The 16,705-nt window shown below is 44.0% G+C and overlaps 1 protein-coding gene across 1 annotated transcript; it reads left to right on the top strand.

Annotated features, from left to right (window-relative positions):
• Positions 1–549: 549 nt before the first annotated feature.
• usp33 (ubiquitin specific peptidase 33) lies at positions 550–16,687 on the top strand. The gene is made up of 24 exons (XM_058062128.1): positions 550–700; positions 3,370–3,470; positions 4,360–4,413; positions 4,497–4,559; positions 4,918–5,067; positions 5,267–5,375; positions 5,543–5,612; positions 6,091–6,204; positions 6,287–6,365; positions 6,508–6,949; positions 7,020–7,160; positions 8,035–8,150; positions 8,243–8,415; positions 10,416–10,486; positions 10,554–10,587; positions 10,666–10,711; positions 10,785–10,965; positions 11,044–11,170; positions 11,258–11,427; positions 12,211–12,292; positions 12,374–12,482; positions 13,921–14,023; positions 14,490–14,558; positions 15,230–16,687. Exons 2-24 carry the CDS (start codon positions 3,387–3,389, stop codon positions 15,385–15,387), a joined length of 2,745 nt encoding a protein of 914 aa, XP_057918111.1. The 5' UTR covers positions 550–700; positions 3,370–3,386; the 3' UTR covers positions 15,388–16,687.
• The last annotated feature ends 18 nt before the right edge of the window (positions 16,688–16,705 follow it).

Raw genomic sequence — 16,705 nt, 5'->3', positions numbered from 1 at the left:
TGATTATCCATTCATATAGTTTCATCGTTACCCGCCGAGGGTAACCAGAAGAGTGAAATCAAGTATGATGCCCATTTTAGAGCATTCCCTGGAATATCTCCTTTCCAACCTGTCTCACACTATGTCAACATTTGTGTTAAAATCTAGTGTATATAACGATGGATCAGCCGCAACGCCAGACAGATTTCACTGGGGAACATTCCCCGGTATTGATCTGCAGTGCCCCAGTAAAAATTGCACCAATTAAAAAAAATCACTTCAGAGTTTTAGGTCTACGTAGCACAGCGCACATACTACTTGGTGTGGTAATTCATTTCTACTGTATTCACTCCACATAAACACTGGGGCATGGCTAATTAATATAGTCATTTATTCAGCTGATAATACTAATAATGACAATACAATACGTTTGCACCCCACTTCAGCCCAGTAGCGTAAAATAGGTGATTTACCAACTCATATGAACTACTAAAGAGGTGGATTTATGTCTTGTACCAGACGTTGTTCTTTGGCTGGACGGCCGACTGGCTTTAACTTGGAAGGGGCGGGGCCAGCTGAAACGTTGGCAACCAGGCAGAACGACGAGGAGTGGTTCATGTCACTTCACACGAAAGCTGCCTGTGGAGCCATCAACGCGAATTTTTAAACATCAAGCGGGACTGTATCTGCGTTTTCGGGACCACCAACCTTTGTCGTAAAGGTAAGGGCCTGGCGAGTATCCCCGGGCGGGGTTAGCCGCTCAGGCTGCCCGTCCATACGGCAATGATATCAGGCTAATGTTAGCGAGAATGCTAATATGTAGCTTATACTCACCGACTCACCTACTTCCAATTGCTTGTGGGTGAATTCATCCTTCATTTTTTATTTTTGTCTTCCATCGGTGCGTGTGATGGTTTGTTCCCAAAACAAAATCCACAACGTGGATTCGAAATAATAGATCGACGCTAGTGCTAGCAGAGGGTGGATGCTAACCCACACAGACTGTGGCGCTGTCAAAGCATCGCCTGCTTTTGACAGCTTCGCCTTGTAGGCACATCAAGAATCACATCGCCCACATTTATGTTACATTTAACCAATTATAGCAAAATATTTATCTCTTACTCGTAACACATTTTCAACTGCCCTATTCTTTTGTGTGATCCCTTCTGTTATAAATGTCTGCTACATAGGCTAAGGTGCTTATTGTTTTAAATCCACGACCAGCGTCTGACTGGACGAATTAAGTATAAAATCATAGGAGAGGTGCATTGGTCCTGTGTGCCCCGCCCTAGTTGAGCATCTCTCTTCAAACTCAGGCCGCCAATGCCCGCTTGAAAGTTCTAACCCTAGAATACAGTGATAGATTAAACAATCTAGCGTCTATAGGTCACTGTCTGGTTAAAAAAAATAAGAAAACAATAATAAGCTTAACCAATACCTGGTTTAAAAATACATTAAATTAAGCTTATGTACAGTATAGCAGGAGGAACTAACTCATCCAAAAAAACGAGTCACAATTCCTGATAATTACAAGCTTGACAAGCTTAACGGTTGTTAGCATCCTACCTTGACATGTAAGTATACTAAAAGTATTGCATTATATTACAAACTGTGTGCAAGATTGATGATTTGGAATGGAACACACGCATGAACAATGCGCTTGTGCCTGGGCTCCACATTACATGCAAGCCTCATGCCTGGCCAGTTGATGATGTGAGTGGCCAATGTCTGGCAGGAATCCCCTATTTCCAACTGTAATGTCCGTGTTTGTGGCTAAGGAAGATGTAGTTGCCGATACAAATCCAGTCACTTTGTTTATGTAAGGTATTTTTTACAATTATACAGTATGTGGTGTATTTTGAAGGTCGGAAGTGTTGAGAATGTCTTTTGACTGACGAGAGAGATGCTGGCTTTTAAAGTTTTTTAGCCCACTTAACCACTGTTTAGTTGATGTTTAGTTGGGGGAGACTGGTTAGTTGTAGTGTGTTTGAGGAGGGGAAATATTACATACTTGTATTTGTAAATTTTACGATTTTGTTCATGAAAATTCAAGGCACTTGGAGCACCAACTGCAATAAGATCAAGTTCAAAGGATGGATCAAAGCAATTTACTTTACTAGACCTCGTTGTCAAAGACATCAAGCATGATGATGTCCACTATCATCTGCACTGCAAGGGAAAGAAAAGACACAGGCTGCTAAATTCAAGAATATTAGCGAAGGAAAACATTGAAAAACTGTGGTTCGCTGGAGTCCCAAAGCTTCAGAAAGGGGGTTATCAAAACCTTTATAAAAACCCTTTCCACAGAAAGAGCGCAATTACTTTCTTTTTCACACAGGGCCATGTACATTTGGATTCTTTAGCACTTAAATAAAAATCACAGTACCAACCAACCAATAACAATACCATGCAGAAGCCTTGTCAGTTTCACGGAATTGCATGGAAGTGCTTAATTTATCTGCAAACATTGTGCAAACTAGTCGTCACGCATTTCGAGCATGCCAAATACACATGTGCACATCAATATATTGAGCCCCTTATCAAGATTGTTTTTATTCATCGTGCGGTGTATTCAGTTATTGATTATCGTAACAGGCCTGGTGATAAAGAAATAGGATTAAATAAGATAACCCTAAGTTTCAAACACCATACCAGCATCAGTTTATGCCTGCTTTCAAGTAATAATAATAATATTTCATTACTTCTGGTTGGGGTTGCAAGGCCACACAGTCAGGAGATTGGGAAGACCTGAGTTTTAGTCTTCGCTACGGCATTCCTGAGTGGCGTGCGTGGGTTTTCTCCGGGTACTCCGGTTTTCCTGTCAGGTTAATTTGTGACTCTAAATTGTTCCTACGTTTGAATATGACTTTGAATGGTTGTAATATAGACCCTATTTTTTTCTATACATGGCTTGTGATTGGCTGGCGATCCCGCCTCTTGCTCGAAGTCAGCTGGGATAGACTTCAGCAAGCCTAGTTAGAATGGATGCATGGATACTACTGGTTAAATAAACATATCTTACACTTTGAAGAATAATTCTGCAAAGAAATATTCTGTGGATCAAGTCGTAATGCTAAGAGAAACATTTTGGGAATATCCTGAGGTGATTTGTTAGTTTACACGTACAAAAGTCCAGCAATGAGAGACAGCGTTCCATTGAGATGCTCCTGCATGATTCTGCATATTGACAACTATGGCGTGACATGCGGGCTGATAACAGGAGGGATTGTTGAGCGGTGCAGGCATGTGACTCAGCTTTATCCTGCTGTCATCACAATGGATGCATCGGAATACTTCATTCATCCCTGGAGGAGAACTCATATGTTAACATGGTGTGCACTGCTTCACTTCATCAGCTTACGCATTCCCAATGCTTCCTCTTTTTCTTAGCCACCTTTGGCTGAGCGATGCCACCGGCCCCCAGCTGCGACTGCCCCCACCTGGACTGTGTGGGGGAGATCACCAAGGAGGAACTCATCCAGAAGTCCCATGTGAGTCCCATTGTGACACATACCGTATCAGTGGGTTTTGGAATAGTCCAGGGATCTCATCTATAAAGCTTGTGTACACACAACATGGGGCTGAAAAGACAATTTTTAAATAAAAGTGTTTGGAAATTAAGACAATGTATTTCATTATATGGCTTAAGGTTTGTAACATTTTATAATAAAAAAAAACACTAACCCAACAAAAACATCATGATAGATCTTACGGTCCGCATGGCCCAACCCTATTGTACATTGGGGTTTTATACAACAAGGTCTATTTTGGCTTCAACTGTTGCAGAATGTTTTAAAAATAAAAATTTGCATAGAACAAACATATTAACCAGTCTGCATTTTCATAGGGGCATTAAAAACTGTAAAACTATCTTTGAAAGATACACTTATTATAGATAAAAGACTTTCTTTATACCTGGACAAATGCGATTGTGATGAATTATTTGAATCCATTGACAGCCCTTGTTAAACCCTTTTTAACAACAGATCATAAAGTTATTGACTTATGGCAGTTGGTTCCATTTTGTGCAGCATGTGCATACACCTGCCTTAGAACAGGCATTGGCAATGAAAAAAAACATGAATGTTTCCTGGACTCCATGTAAGTGTGTGCGGATTTTAAAGAGAATCTACTCGTCATTCGTCTAGTACATGGCTATATTGATGAACAGATGGGCAACCCAGTCATCTGGTATGTGTGTATGAGGTGTATTAAGGAAGGGTAGTCATGACGCTGTATGGAGTAGTGCCATGTTTATCTGTGGCAGTCCAAATGTAATGGTGGCAGACCACCATGAAAGAATGGGAAATATATGGGAAACACTGCGCTTGTTGGACTCGATGCTGTCATTTTACCTGAAGTGTTGTCATGTCTCTGCAGGGCCAGTGTCAAGACTGTAAAGTTGGAGGACCGAATTTGTGGGCGTGTTTGGAGGTAAGTGTTTGTGTAAAACATGGGTCACAATGAAAATGACACCACACTGAAGCAACAAATGTTTTTTTTGTTCCTGTCTGTAGAGCGGCTGTGCATACGTAGGCTGTGGAGAGTCTCACGCTGACCACAGCACAGGACACTCGCAGGTGAGACCCCCGGGAATTATTGGTTTTTAATGTCATTTCCCCACCTCTTGAGTTTGATTGGAGTGCAACACGTTAGCTCATTTAGCTCGTCCCCGCATCCAGTGCCGTTGCAGGAGTGGATCATCTATTATTAAATGGGATTCCTCAGGGAATGGAGGGGAGATGGAGTGCTGTTTTCTCTTCCATGCTTGCAGTATCTGGCCGCTCTACTGCCCAGACTGCTAGCCAGGCTCAAGAGCAATACGTTATGAATGCAAAGTCCCAATTCTAGAGAAGTGAAAAGCTCTTTGACCCATATGAAAGCCATCCATCAATGCTCTGTCATTCTACTTTACAACTGCAATTCAATTGCACACAGGAGACAGGCCACAACCTGACGGTGAACCTGACTACACTTCGAGTATGGTGTTATGCCTGTGGCAAGGAGGTCTTCCTGGACCGTAAACTTGTCCCTCAGGCGCCCCAGTTCAACAGCAAGCCCCTCCCTTCCTCTCAGAATGCTGCACAGGTAAACACCCCTCATGTCATTAGACTATTTTATTGTCTGGCAAGGCAAGTTTACAATGTGTTATTTTTGCACAATTGCTGTGTTGCATACATACAGTAAGGGTGTGTGCTCACTGTTGTTTCACATTTCTTTGAGCGTTATCATTGCAGAGATAAGAGCTGCTGTGTTTTTGTTGTCGCTGTGTCATACATCCCTGAAGGCTAACAACAGGGCCGCCGTGAGCCCCGCCTCACTACGAGTGTCCCCGAACGGTGTCTGTGAAGACCTGGACATGGAGACTGAGGAAGAGCACGACGTGCGAGCTCGAGGTCAGCAGGATGGTTGTTGCTGGTGTACACACAAAGCCCTCCTCTCTTTGTCAATGTTTGGACCTCAGTCTTAATGGGACTTGGCCTCATGTAGCGATAAAGGAGTTTTGATAGGTCTTCCTTGGTTGGTTGTTTTAATGTAATTGGTGTGGCTCCCTCCACCACAGGCCTGACCGGACTGAAAAACATCGGCAACACGTGCTACATGAACGCTGCCCTCCAAGCCCTGTCCAACTGGTGAGACATTATTCGGTCTTTTTCTGCCCACAGTGTCCCGCCCTCCCCATATCATCAGTCTGCACTTCAGCTGCAGCGCACCGCGTTTAGCAATCAGACACGCCCCTCTTGTTGCTCCCTTTCATCCACCCTGTGTGATTGCATGGGAAAGAGACACATTGTTTTTAAATCAACTGACGATTCCTTCTCAAATTTGGGTGCTCAAAAGTGAGACTTTTGCTAAATCAATTTCCACGACCAATTCACCCTCCAAGGGAGGAGAGTACAAATATTTTTGTGATTTGAAGTGTGATACATAAAAAATGGACGTCAGCTTGTTAAAACAAACTGAATTTTGAACATAAAATACACACACAGATATTGCCATATCACAGCTACACAACTGACCTGAATAATGAAGCTGCCAGCTTTCTACTCCAAATATGACGATTTTGTCAAGATGTGTAGCTCTAACAATTTGCCTGTCTTTGTGTGGCAGCCCTCCCTTGACACAGTTTTTTCTGGAGTGCGGCGGCCTGGTGAAGACGGACAAGAAGCCAGCACTATGTAAAAGCTACCAGAAGCTTGTGTCTGACCTTTGGCACAAGAACAGGTTGGCGTTTGTCACATTTCAACTTTTCACCAGGCTGCACCTTGTGTTGCTGCCTCACTTTTTATTTGTCTTTTCATTGCAGACCCTCCTATGTGGTCCCAACTAATCTGTTCCAGGGAATCAAAGCCATAAACCCAATGTTCAGGGGATATTCTCAGCAGGTGTGTGATATTTTACAGAGGATTTTTACTTTATTTCTCTTTATCAGCCAAAATGGAGCCAGAGATGAGTTGAGAAATGTCACCACATGCTTCAGATTTTCCCTGTCACACCTGACTCTACATTGTTTGCTCCTCCCCGCAGGACTCACAGGAGTTTTTGCGCTGCTTGATGGACCAACTTCATGAGGAGCTGAAGGAGATGCTGCCTGAGCCTTACGAACAGTCTACCGGCATCACGGTAGATGACTGTCCGGAGGAGGACAACCGTAGCCAATCGGACAACGACTTTCAGTCCTGTGAGTCGTGCGGAAGCAGCGAGCCGGCTGATAACGAGACGCAGCCTGCGAGCATGGCGATGGGCGACAACGAGGTCGAGATGCTGATTCCCGAACAAGATGATATCCAGGCCAACAGGGAGTGGCAGAAGGAGAAGAACATGATCAATGACATTTACCGCTGCGGAGTTAACGGTGTAATGGCTGACAACAGCGCAGGGGACATAGACAAGGATGTGGACACCACTGCAGAGACCACACCCATTATCAGCAGTCAGGGACACATTAAGGTGCAAAGCAGAACATCAGGTAGATATAAAAACAAACTTTGCCTTACTTTGATGGGATGTCGATATTTAACATTGTTGCTCTCCTGTAGAATCTTTTCCAGACATCCAAATGTCCAACATCGCAAGACCACAGGGTCCAGTGTCTATGGAGGGGCACATTTCCAAAATGTCCAGCAGTCCACCCAAAGCTTCCTCCGTCTGGCCCGGCCTCAACTCTGCCCACAAGAAAGGTACCACACAAAAAGAGATAGTTTGGATTTTTTGACATGACGTTGTATGACATCCCCATCAACAGTGTAGCCAAATGTGCATGGAAAGTATTATTAAAATGTAAACAATCTTATTGAACAATAGCCTCTGAAACAAAATGGTATATCTTTAAATAAATATAGAAAAAGTGAAATATAATGTGCAATCAGGCTGCATTCACAGTCGTCTCTCTGGAGCCTGGTTAGAGCATTTAGCTATTCCATCTCATATTCCCCATGACGACAGACAGTAAACATGCTTGATACCATTTTTATACAACGTTTATACCGTTTACACGCTTATACCGTCTTTTTCGCTGTTCACTCTCGCTATGCAGCCTTTCCTCCTCCGTATCTCCGTGGGGATGTCTGACTGTTCCGTGTAGCAAAGAAGTGCTCAAGGCTAACAGCTGCTCACAAGTGTACAATGGAGCAAGAGCCAAGCTACCGACGTAACATCCATAGCTGCACACTTGCTTTCACATTCATACCTATGGACAATTTGGATTTGGTTTTTGGAATGTGGGAGGAAGCCGGAGTCGGAGAGAGTGCGTGTGAAAACCCACGCATGCACGGGGAGATCATGCAAACGCCACACAGAGATGGCCGAGGGTGGGATTGAACTCGGGTCTCCTAGCTGTGAGGTCTGCGCGCTAACCACTCGCCCACCGACCACCTTGGACGTAACCAATTTCAATAAATTTTTGTGGATGGGTGGGGCGTGAGTCAAGGTAGATATTTGAAATGTCGCTAGAAGTTATTTTGTAATATGCGTTACTGGGAGCTACAACTTGTAGATCCGTCATTACTCTCAGTAAAATCCCCTACCTAGTTTAACTACTGTGCCTCTCCACAGCTATTAGTACCTTCTCCTCACCAAAGAGCAAGTGTCAAAAGAGATACCGTAGCGTCATCTCGGACGTCTTCGACGGGACCATTGTAAGCTCCGTGCAGTGCCTGACTTGTGATCGGGTTAGTATGTTGCCGTTGGCGGATATAATGTATGCGAGTGACACGTTCATACACCTCACTTGACTACAACCATGGCCTATGTGTCTTTTCAGGTGTCCGTCACGCTGGAAAACTTTCAGGATATCTCCTTGCCCATCCCAGGCAAGGAAGACCTGGCCAAGCTCCACTCGTCCACACATCAGACGTCACTGGTGAAAGCTGGCTCCTGCGGGGAAGCATACGCGGCACAGGGCTGGATCGCCTTCGTTATGGAATACATCAAGAGGTGTGTGGAGTAACATTCCAAGCCTTGAGGCATCCGTTTTCAGCCATCATGTTGGAGTAAGGGTGCTCCTTACTTCGCTCGCAAGCTACCGGTAGATCGCCAAGGTAGTTTGGGTCGATCGTGTAAACGTCACTTTGTAGATGTCATATGACATCAGTCAGCTAGCTCGCGTCCTGATTAGGTCTTGCTCCCCTGCCGCATTTGAAGCTACACACGGACACACAATTCTATTTAATATAGTAAATCTATAGTACAGTTTATATATTGTATATTTATCAGGGCTGTCAAAAATAACGCACGAACGGCGGTGACTAATTTATTTCATTAATTATAATAATAATAATTATAATAATTATTATATGTAATTAACAAATGTGCATCATGGCAAGCCATCGCTCTCTGTTATGACAGACGGCGGCACAGTGTAGCTCCCCGCAGAGTATAACTTTATAACTTTATTCTGAGCTGAACGCATCAACAGCAGTGCAATTCAAACACCATTTATGCATCTCAACTGAAAACAAACACGTCTCTAGTCCATTCGTCATCGCAACACTTCCTCACTAGACGGATCGGGAGATGCTTTCACTGACACCTCGAACATCACAACAACGTCTTTATTATGCATGCATGTGTGGGCTAAATCAGGGGTCACTCACCAGGTGCCCTCTTGTCCCAGGTCGCTCCGAAAACCACGAGTCTCCTGCCAGCCTGTTCTAAAAATCCCCCAAATTGCACCACTTGCACATCTGGATCTCATTTTTTCCGTTGTTATTCTTTAAACCACAATTACATGTAAACTGGAAAGGACCATATATTTTAAAATGCTTGAAACATTTGTACAAAAGACTGGTTTACTAGTGTCCGTTCTCCTTTGCTGATTTACGTGAACATGATTAAACGCAGCTGCCATTTACGACACGAGATGGGCACCTGAATGCACCAGGGCAGCCGCACAGCTGTCCAGAGTTGTCGTAACATTTGATGTCCAACTAACAGTGTGGCTTATAAACGTGACTAACCTGGTTAGTTCTCATTCCTTCAACGCTAGACGCTGTTTGCACCGTCATATTGGAGTGTTGGGATTCGGCCGCCGAGCTGGTCGCAAACTGCTGAGCTCAGTTAGCCATTGCCACTAATTCCTGCTATATCAGTGTGTTTAGTGTACTTCTTACAGCTGAGATGTTATGTTGCGAACTGCTAGCTTTATAAACACTGCACTAGGGTAGACGAATATCATTAATTATTCACAATGACATAAAGTTAAAGGCAAATTGGCTATTTGAGAAGTGTGTATCAAACTGGTAGCCCTTCGCATTCATCAGGACCCAAGAAGTAACTAAGGTTTGTGACCCCGGTCTAAAACAGAAATGCAAATTAAAAAAATAAGTGGATATTCTTGTCCCTCACTTTGTTAACCTTAACGCTCAGTACATTTTAATGCATGAAATGATGCTGGGAAATCCCATTACATTCACAAAAAACATGTGAATTCATCTTAAATGACGTGGTGTTTTTGAACGCAACTCCTCATTGCTCATAATAACAGTTCATTTCTGATTCAAATAATCTGCTATTAAAGGAACCATCATCCATCTTCTGTCCCGCGTATCATCACTAGGGTCGCTGATGTATGCTGGAGCCTATCCCAGTTGACTTCAGGCGAGAATTAAATAAAGCAGTGTTTGGTAAATAGATTTTCAAACTGTGTGCCATGTCTTCATCTGATTTTAAATGTTGGCACTGTTAATACATACAAATATACATAATCCTGCCCTATAATTTGTCTTTCTTTCAGTAAAAATTGGCATATTTCAGACATAGAAACATGGTGATTAATCATCGGGATTAATCTGATTACTAATTTTAATCATTTGACAGCCGTCATATTTATAGTAGGAGGTGGCTCTTTGGGACTTGGTCATTTTAAAAGTGGCTTGGCAGACTGAAAAACTGACGGTTTATTTTCCACCTTCTTGTTGCCTCTGCTTCTACTTTAGCTGGTTCTGGGGTCCAGTGGTGACGTTACAAGATTGTCTGGCAGCCTTTTTTGCCCGGGACGAGCTAAAAGGTGAGCCACAGACTGGTTTTGATTCAAGCAAGAATGACATTTTTGAATATTTTATGCGCTTTTCTAGGTGACAACATGTACAGCTGTGAAAAATGCAAGAAGTGAGTATCTATCTTTTATTCTCCTGTGATGCTAAACTCCAAAACTGATCTTTGAAACGTCATATTTTTTCCCTTCAGGCTACGAAATGGGGTCAAATTTTGCAAAATGCAAAGTTTGCCAGAGGTATACAAAAAAAAAAACAAATCCTGTGCCCCGATGTTGACACTTAAGTGATGTTTTTCTTTCTTTGTTGTAGATCCTTTGCATCCACTTGAAGCGCTTCCGGCACGAGCTGATGTTTTCCACCAAGATTGGCACTCATGTTTCCTTCCCGCTGGAGGGCCTGGACCTGCAGCCCTTCCTGGCCAAGGACAGCTCGGCCCAGACGGCCCACTACGACCTGCTGTCGGTCATCTGCCACCATGGCACCTCCAGCAGTGAGTGGGCGCCCATGTGAAAGATGTTACATAGTTGCCAATGCTGGTGTAAAATCGGCCATTCTCCCTGCTTGTCAGGTGGCCACTACATCGCCTACTGCAGGAACGACTTCAACAACTTGTGGTATGAGTTTGACGACCAAAGTGTGACCGAGGTTTCAGAGTCTTGCGTCCAGAATGCTGAGGCTTACGTGCTCTTCTATAAGTAAATCGCCATGGACTTTAATTGCTTTTCACATTGCTGCTGCTCATCTTGAATACAATGAATGGAACGGCTGTGCTCCCGCTGCAGGAAGAGCAATGAGGATGCGCTGAAGGAGCGTAGGCGGGTGTCGGGCTTACTCAACATGATGGAGCCCAGCCTCCTCCAGTTCTACATCTCCCGACAGTGGCTCAACAAGTTCAGGACTTTTGCCGAGCCGGGGCCTATTTCCAATGACGACTTCCTGTGCTCACACGGAGGTGAGTCTTGTAATGAAGTCTTTTCTCATTGAACTGACACAGATGTTTGATGAGAAGTACTATATTTCCTCTCAACGTAACCTCTGCTTGTTATCCTTGCAGAGCAAAGTCACCACTTTTTCCTTAACATACAGTAGCTGACTTGAAAAGGCAGCTTTGTGCAGACGCTGCTGTGATGGCTTTCTAGTTGGAGAACAGGATGTCTGTTCAGGCTCAGCTTAAGTGCAGAGAATTGAAACTTTGCATCTGTATCCCTTCCAAACAATTGTTTATTCAGACCAGGGTAGACCTGCCACAATATTCAATAAATCAATTAACGGCTTGATAAATGAAGCAAAATGTTTCTAGCCTTGATATAATGACATGCCTGTCTCAACACTTGGTCATGTTGGTTCTATAGAATGCATGGACCTCAGTGTGGTCAGGAGATGTTGACGTGTCTTGTCAGCTGATTTATATACAGGTTTTGGCGCCGTCTTCCTACCTGTAGAGGCAGGATGACAGCGCCATCTGCAGTCCCACTTCAGCAGGACTGTGTCGCAGGCGTGTGAGTGGTTCCGGCTCCGTTGTGTTTCAATGGTCTCAATCGCTCAATCCAGCGATGGTGTTGTCCTCTGTCCCAATTATGTTTGCTCCATTCCAGTCCATAAGATGGTTCTGTCTTTTTGCCAACCCTAAACTAACACTGGTCTTACGCATAGACCAAATGAACCTGATTACCTGTTTACCTGTCCAGATGATGCAGTATCTGTGACTGCTGTTTTGAATGCTGTGTTGTCTCAGGTGTACCGCCCAACAAAGCAGCCTACATCGACGACCTGGCCGTCATGCTGCCTCAGAATGTGTGGGATCACCTTTACAGCAGGTGCACAGACTGACCTGCAGTAGTTTCAGATGATTTTTTCATAATCTCGTCTCTTGCGTGACGGAAGAAATCTGTTTGTAGATACGGCGGCGGACCAGCTGTCAATCACCTGTATGCCTGTCACGCGTGCCAGATTGAGATAGAGAAGCTAGAGAAGCGGCGCAAGTCGGAGCTGGACATGTTTGTCCGGGTAAGTCCACACCATCCTAGTCACCCACTGTGTTGCAGAGGAGACATGGTGAGTAGGAATGTCCCCGTCAGTATTTTTGTCCTCAGAACCGATACCATTTTGAGTTTCGGTTTGATAGTTTGACAGCTGAAAATGAGCAAGGGATGTTCCGACCAGGGTTTTATGCTGTGAGAGCTACTTTTCCTAAATGAAAATGGCCAAGAGCTACTCGTTTTGGGAACATTTATTTTCATAGCTTATGTCAAGCCAAACAAAGCCAATATGCTTGTTTTACCAGAACATGAACAACATGCTGGTATTCACAACTCAACTTTTCTATTTCACAATGCATTTATTTCTAGTCTTCTTACATTATTTACTGAAAACCTGAATGAAAAGCAGGTTACTCCACCTCTGCTGTGCCCCTCCAGCCGCATCCGCAGATGCAGCTGACTCCCTCCCCTGTGCCCGGGGAGGAGATACAGTATCAGTGTGATATCAGTGTGCACAACGGCCATTTCAAGCGTGGAGTCATCATCCAGAGTCCGACACGGCCCTACACACAACAAAAGTTCCTCTTGCACTAAAAATGCTACATAGTGTCTGCATGCCTCCAAATCCATACTCATGCAGTACTCATCCCCAAATTTTGTATTCAAATTCAAGTACAGCGACTTGGGACTTGGTCTTTATAGCCGCTGCCTGACGGATGATCACATCGCGAGCCTCGGACTCAACACACCCTGCCAATGCTTGCCCCCAAATGCCGCACCAATCTAAAGCTTTTCAAAGCGTAACCCCCGTGAGACATTTTTGCGGCACGTCTTGCAGGATGCAAAACACTCTCACTTTCACATCAGTCTGCGCTGCTGCCTTTGTGCAGACAGTTGGTGAAGTCAATTCCCAACCAGGGTCCCAACACCCAGCCATCCCAAGCTGGGATAAATAGGAGGGCTGAGGCGGGAACAACATCCGGCGTCAATGACATTTCTTTGAACAATGTGATGGGGAAATACACAATCAACATACTCTGAGCAGTTAATGATTGTGTTGTAGTGTTGGCTAAATATGGCAATCATGTCTCATGACTGGGAGCTGAGAGGTGCGATGCTGATGTGAAAGCCTCATCGTTAATGCATTGAGACAGATGCAGCTGTTTGTGCCTACCCACACACAGTGGCTGCACAGGAGGTGTGTGTGTGTGTGTGTGTGTGTGTGTGTGTGTGCGCGCGTGTGTGCGCGTGCGAGAGCGAGAAGAGACGAACAGGAAGTGTGTCATTTCCAAGAAGGCGCAGTGTGTTAAGAATGTCTTCTAATTACAGCACGGCCGTAGAGAATTGATTTGGGTTTTTCCCATCTCCGTTCAACCCTTTCATCCCCACTTCATTTATTCTGTGCAACTACAACACCCCCACCCCCTCTCACTCACATCCCCTTCTCCTGCCTCTTGCGTCTGCAGCTGAACAAGGCGTTCCAGGAGGAGGAGTCTCCGGTGGTCATATACTGCATCAGCATGCAGTGGTTTCGCGAGTGGGAGGCTTTCGTCAAAGCCAAAGACAACGGTAATTGCATACAACTGTCCACCCACACTCAAGCATCTAATTCGGAAGTTACATCAATAATGTACAGAAAAATGCTGCGGGATTGCTGGTGAAGCTCAAAGAATGTGTGCGCTCTGGTCCAAAAGCTTGTGTGAAGTGCTTTTTTCTCCTCATTCATCTTCAAAGACCTTCAAGTCCCCTGCGGTGTCTCCCTCTTGCAACCAGTGTGTCAAAATGCATCTTCATAACACTTTTTGCTCTGCCGCTCCCTTTTGTATTGTCACATCTATTTATAACGGCTGACACCTTTTTCCAACTCCTTTTCTTCTTTGTTTTTATGTGGCTCCAAAGCAAGGAGCAGACCTTGCTTCACAGGAAGCCACAAAGACCTTTTATATATCATTTATGGGAATAGAGCGACATGCCAGTGAGGAATATGTATGCTTTATTACTTGAACTAATTGAATATTCTTTCATGTCCCCCAAGATCCACCAGGACCCATTGATAATTCCAAGATAACGGTGAACAAGGGTGGCCATTTAACACTCAAACAAGGTACCACATTTATCCATCCATTTTCTATGCTGCGTGAACACATGTAATGTCATAGACTGTGCACTCCCAAACAGCGTATTTGAAATTACCCCAAATCACTGTACGCGTATATGTACACGTAGGGGAGGGGGCGGGGGCGTCCATGGCTGCACATTCACCATTGTGAGCATTTTGAGTACTACATCTGAGTACTGACATTGTACTGCATTTCGCTGCATGGATACGTGCAGAAGACTTTAGAGTAAGTCTTCTGAGTACTCTTTTGTGTTGTGGCTGTCTATACATTACATCTTAGGGCCGCTTTTCATCTATTTGATGGCACCACCAGGCCTTGAAAGTGAAAATTATTATTTTTCAAATTAAGTGTTATGCGTAAGCACACAAATGTGGCAATGGAGACACAGCCCCGATGTTACAAGGAGTTGTTTTAATGTGATTGACTTTGTGTGCTATGTGACATAGAAGAGACGTAGGGCATGTTTGTATTGAAATCTTTCACCTCTATTGGATTCATGTAAGCATAATAAAGTGGAAAAACCCGTTTATGTCTATAACCCATCACAGTGGACCAACGCATCAAATCCTGGTCGACAGCTTTTGTCTGCATAAAATGCGATTTCAATCATTCAATCATTGTTGGCTCATAGAACGCTTGTATTGACTCATTCCAGGGGCAGACTCGGGCCAGATCTCGGAGGAGACGTGGAACTTCCTCCATGCCATCTACAGTGGTGGGCCCCTGGTGACTGTGCGGCCCAACGTGGGCCACCAGGAGACGGAGGCTTCCCAGTCGGAGGAAAAGATCGAGGTGGAGACGCGCTCTCTTTAAGACGGCAAGTTCACTTTTCACTTGACTTTGATTTGATTGATGAAGCGCCAAGGCCACGATCATCTCCGAGAGGGAAGCAAGCTTTGTGCTTGCACAAAAGAGCTCCTGGCTTTCTGTTAGCTTCTTTTCAATTTTTAAACTTGTGCAGCTATGGAAAAAAACACATCCACTGAATGCCATAATGCTTGTATTATTTTTTTTGTTTTTCTTCTTGACCAAAACAGCACATAACACGTTTTTGCGTCTTGTTTTTGCTGATCATTACAATACATTGTGCTGTCGATATGACATTACGTTTTGTATTCAAGCACTGTCTTAGGAGGGACAATGTCACACTTGTGGTATGTCCACTGATTTGAAGGGAATACAGTGGAACCTCACTTTTCCTTATTCGTTGCTCCCAAGAGGTCCAACCAATACCAAAACACACAAAACTGAGGCAATTTTCCCCATAGGAAATCATGTAAATCCAATTATTTGGTTCAAACGTGAACAAATACATTTTATAGATTAGTTTTACATGCAAAAAACTATGTGAAATAATTCTAAATCAGGAATGGATGCAACTTACCGTTGATGCAGAGCTCCTGTACATCCTTGGGAGACTCAATGCCATAGTGTTTCTCACCTTCTGCATTAAAATGTTGCCACTCGCAACTTCCTTTTGGTCCCATGGCAGATTATTTAGCAGTCACACTCAACAAAATCAAAATGTATGGACACTGAGCCAGCAACACGGGTACTTGGTTTGGGCACTTGGGTCATGGAATGATAACAGTACAGGACAAAAACAGGCTAAAGGCATGCAATAGTTTACCAAAATAAAGAAAACTGGGGCATATGAAAAGCGAGGTTGGACTGTACTTATTCTGACTAGTCTCAGGAATGACGTGTGTGTGTGTGTGTGTGTGTGTGTGTGTGTGTGTGTGTGTGTGTGTGTGTGTGTGTGTGTGTGTGTGTGAGAGAGAGATGGACATGCTCGATCATGCTTGAATGTACTGATGTATGTTGGTTAAGACTCAGCACTTGGTTATTTATCACAGCAAGAATGAATTCTTAGTTTTGTATAAATATCTTAAGAATGCATGCTTTTAACATTAAGAAACAAAAATCTCAACTCCTTGTAGATGCTAAATGTGCACTCAACCTGCAGTGTCATGAAGGACATTATTTTGCATCTGGGCATGGCTGCAGCATATTGAACCAAATGCTGTAATCTTTAGGTTAGTATGTGGACCATTAAAGAAGATCTCTTCTGATTTTTGTTGCGTTGCACAATAAAAAAACACCTTGATGAAAACCTGCTGCATGTGTGGTC

The sequence above is a fragment of the Doryrhamphus excisus genome, chromosome 22 (genome assembly GCF_030265055.1).
Source record: "Doryrhamphus excisus isolate RoL2022-K1 chromosome 22, RoL_Dexc_1.0, whole genome shotgun sequence".
Taxonomy (NCBI): domain Eukaryota; kingdom Metazoa; phylum Chordata; class Actinopteri; order Syngnathiformes; family Syngnathidae; genus Doryrhamphus; species Doryrhamphus excisus.
Note: the sequence above shows the minus strand (reverse complement) of the source record. Positions and strands in the feature narration are given on the sequence as shown.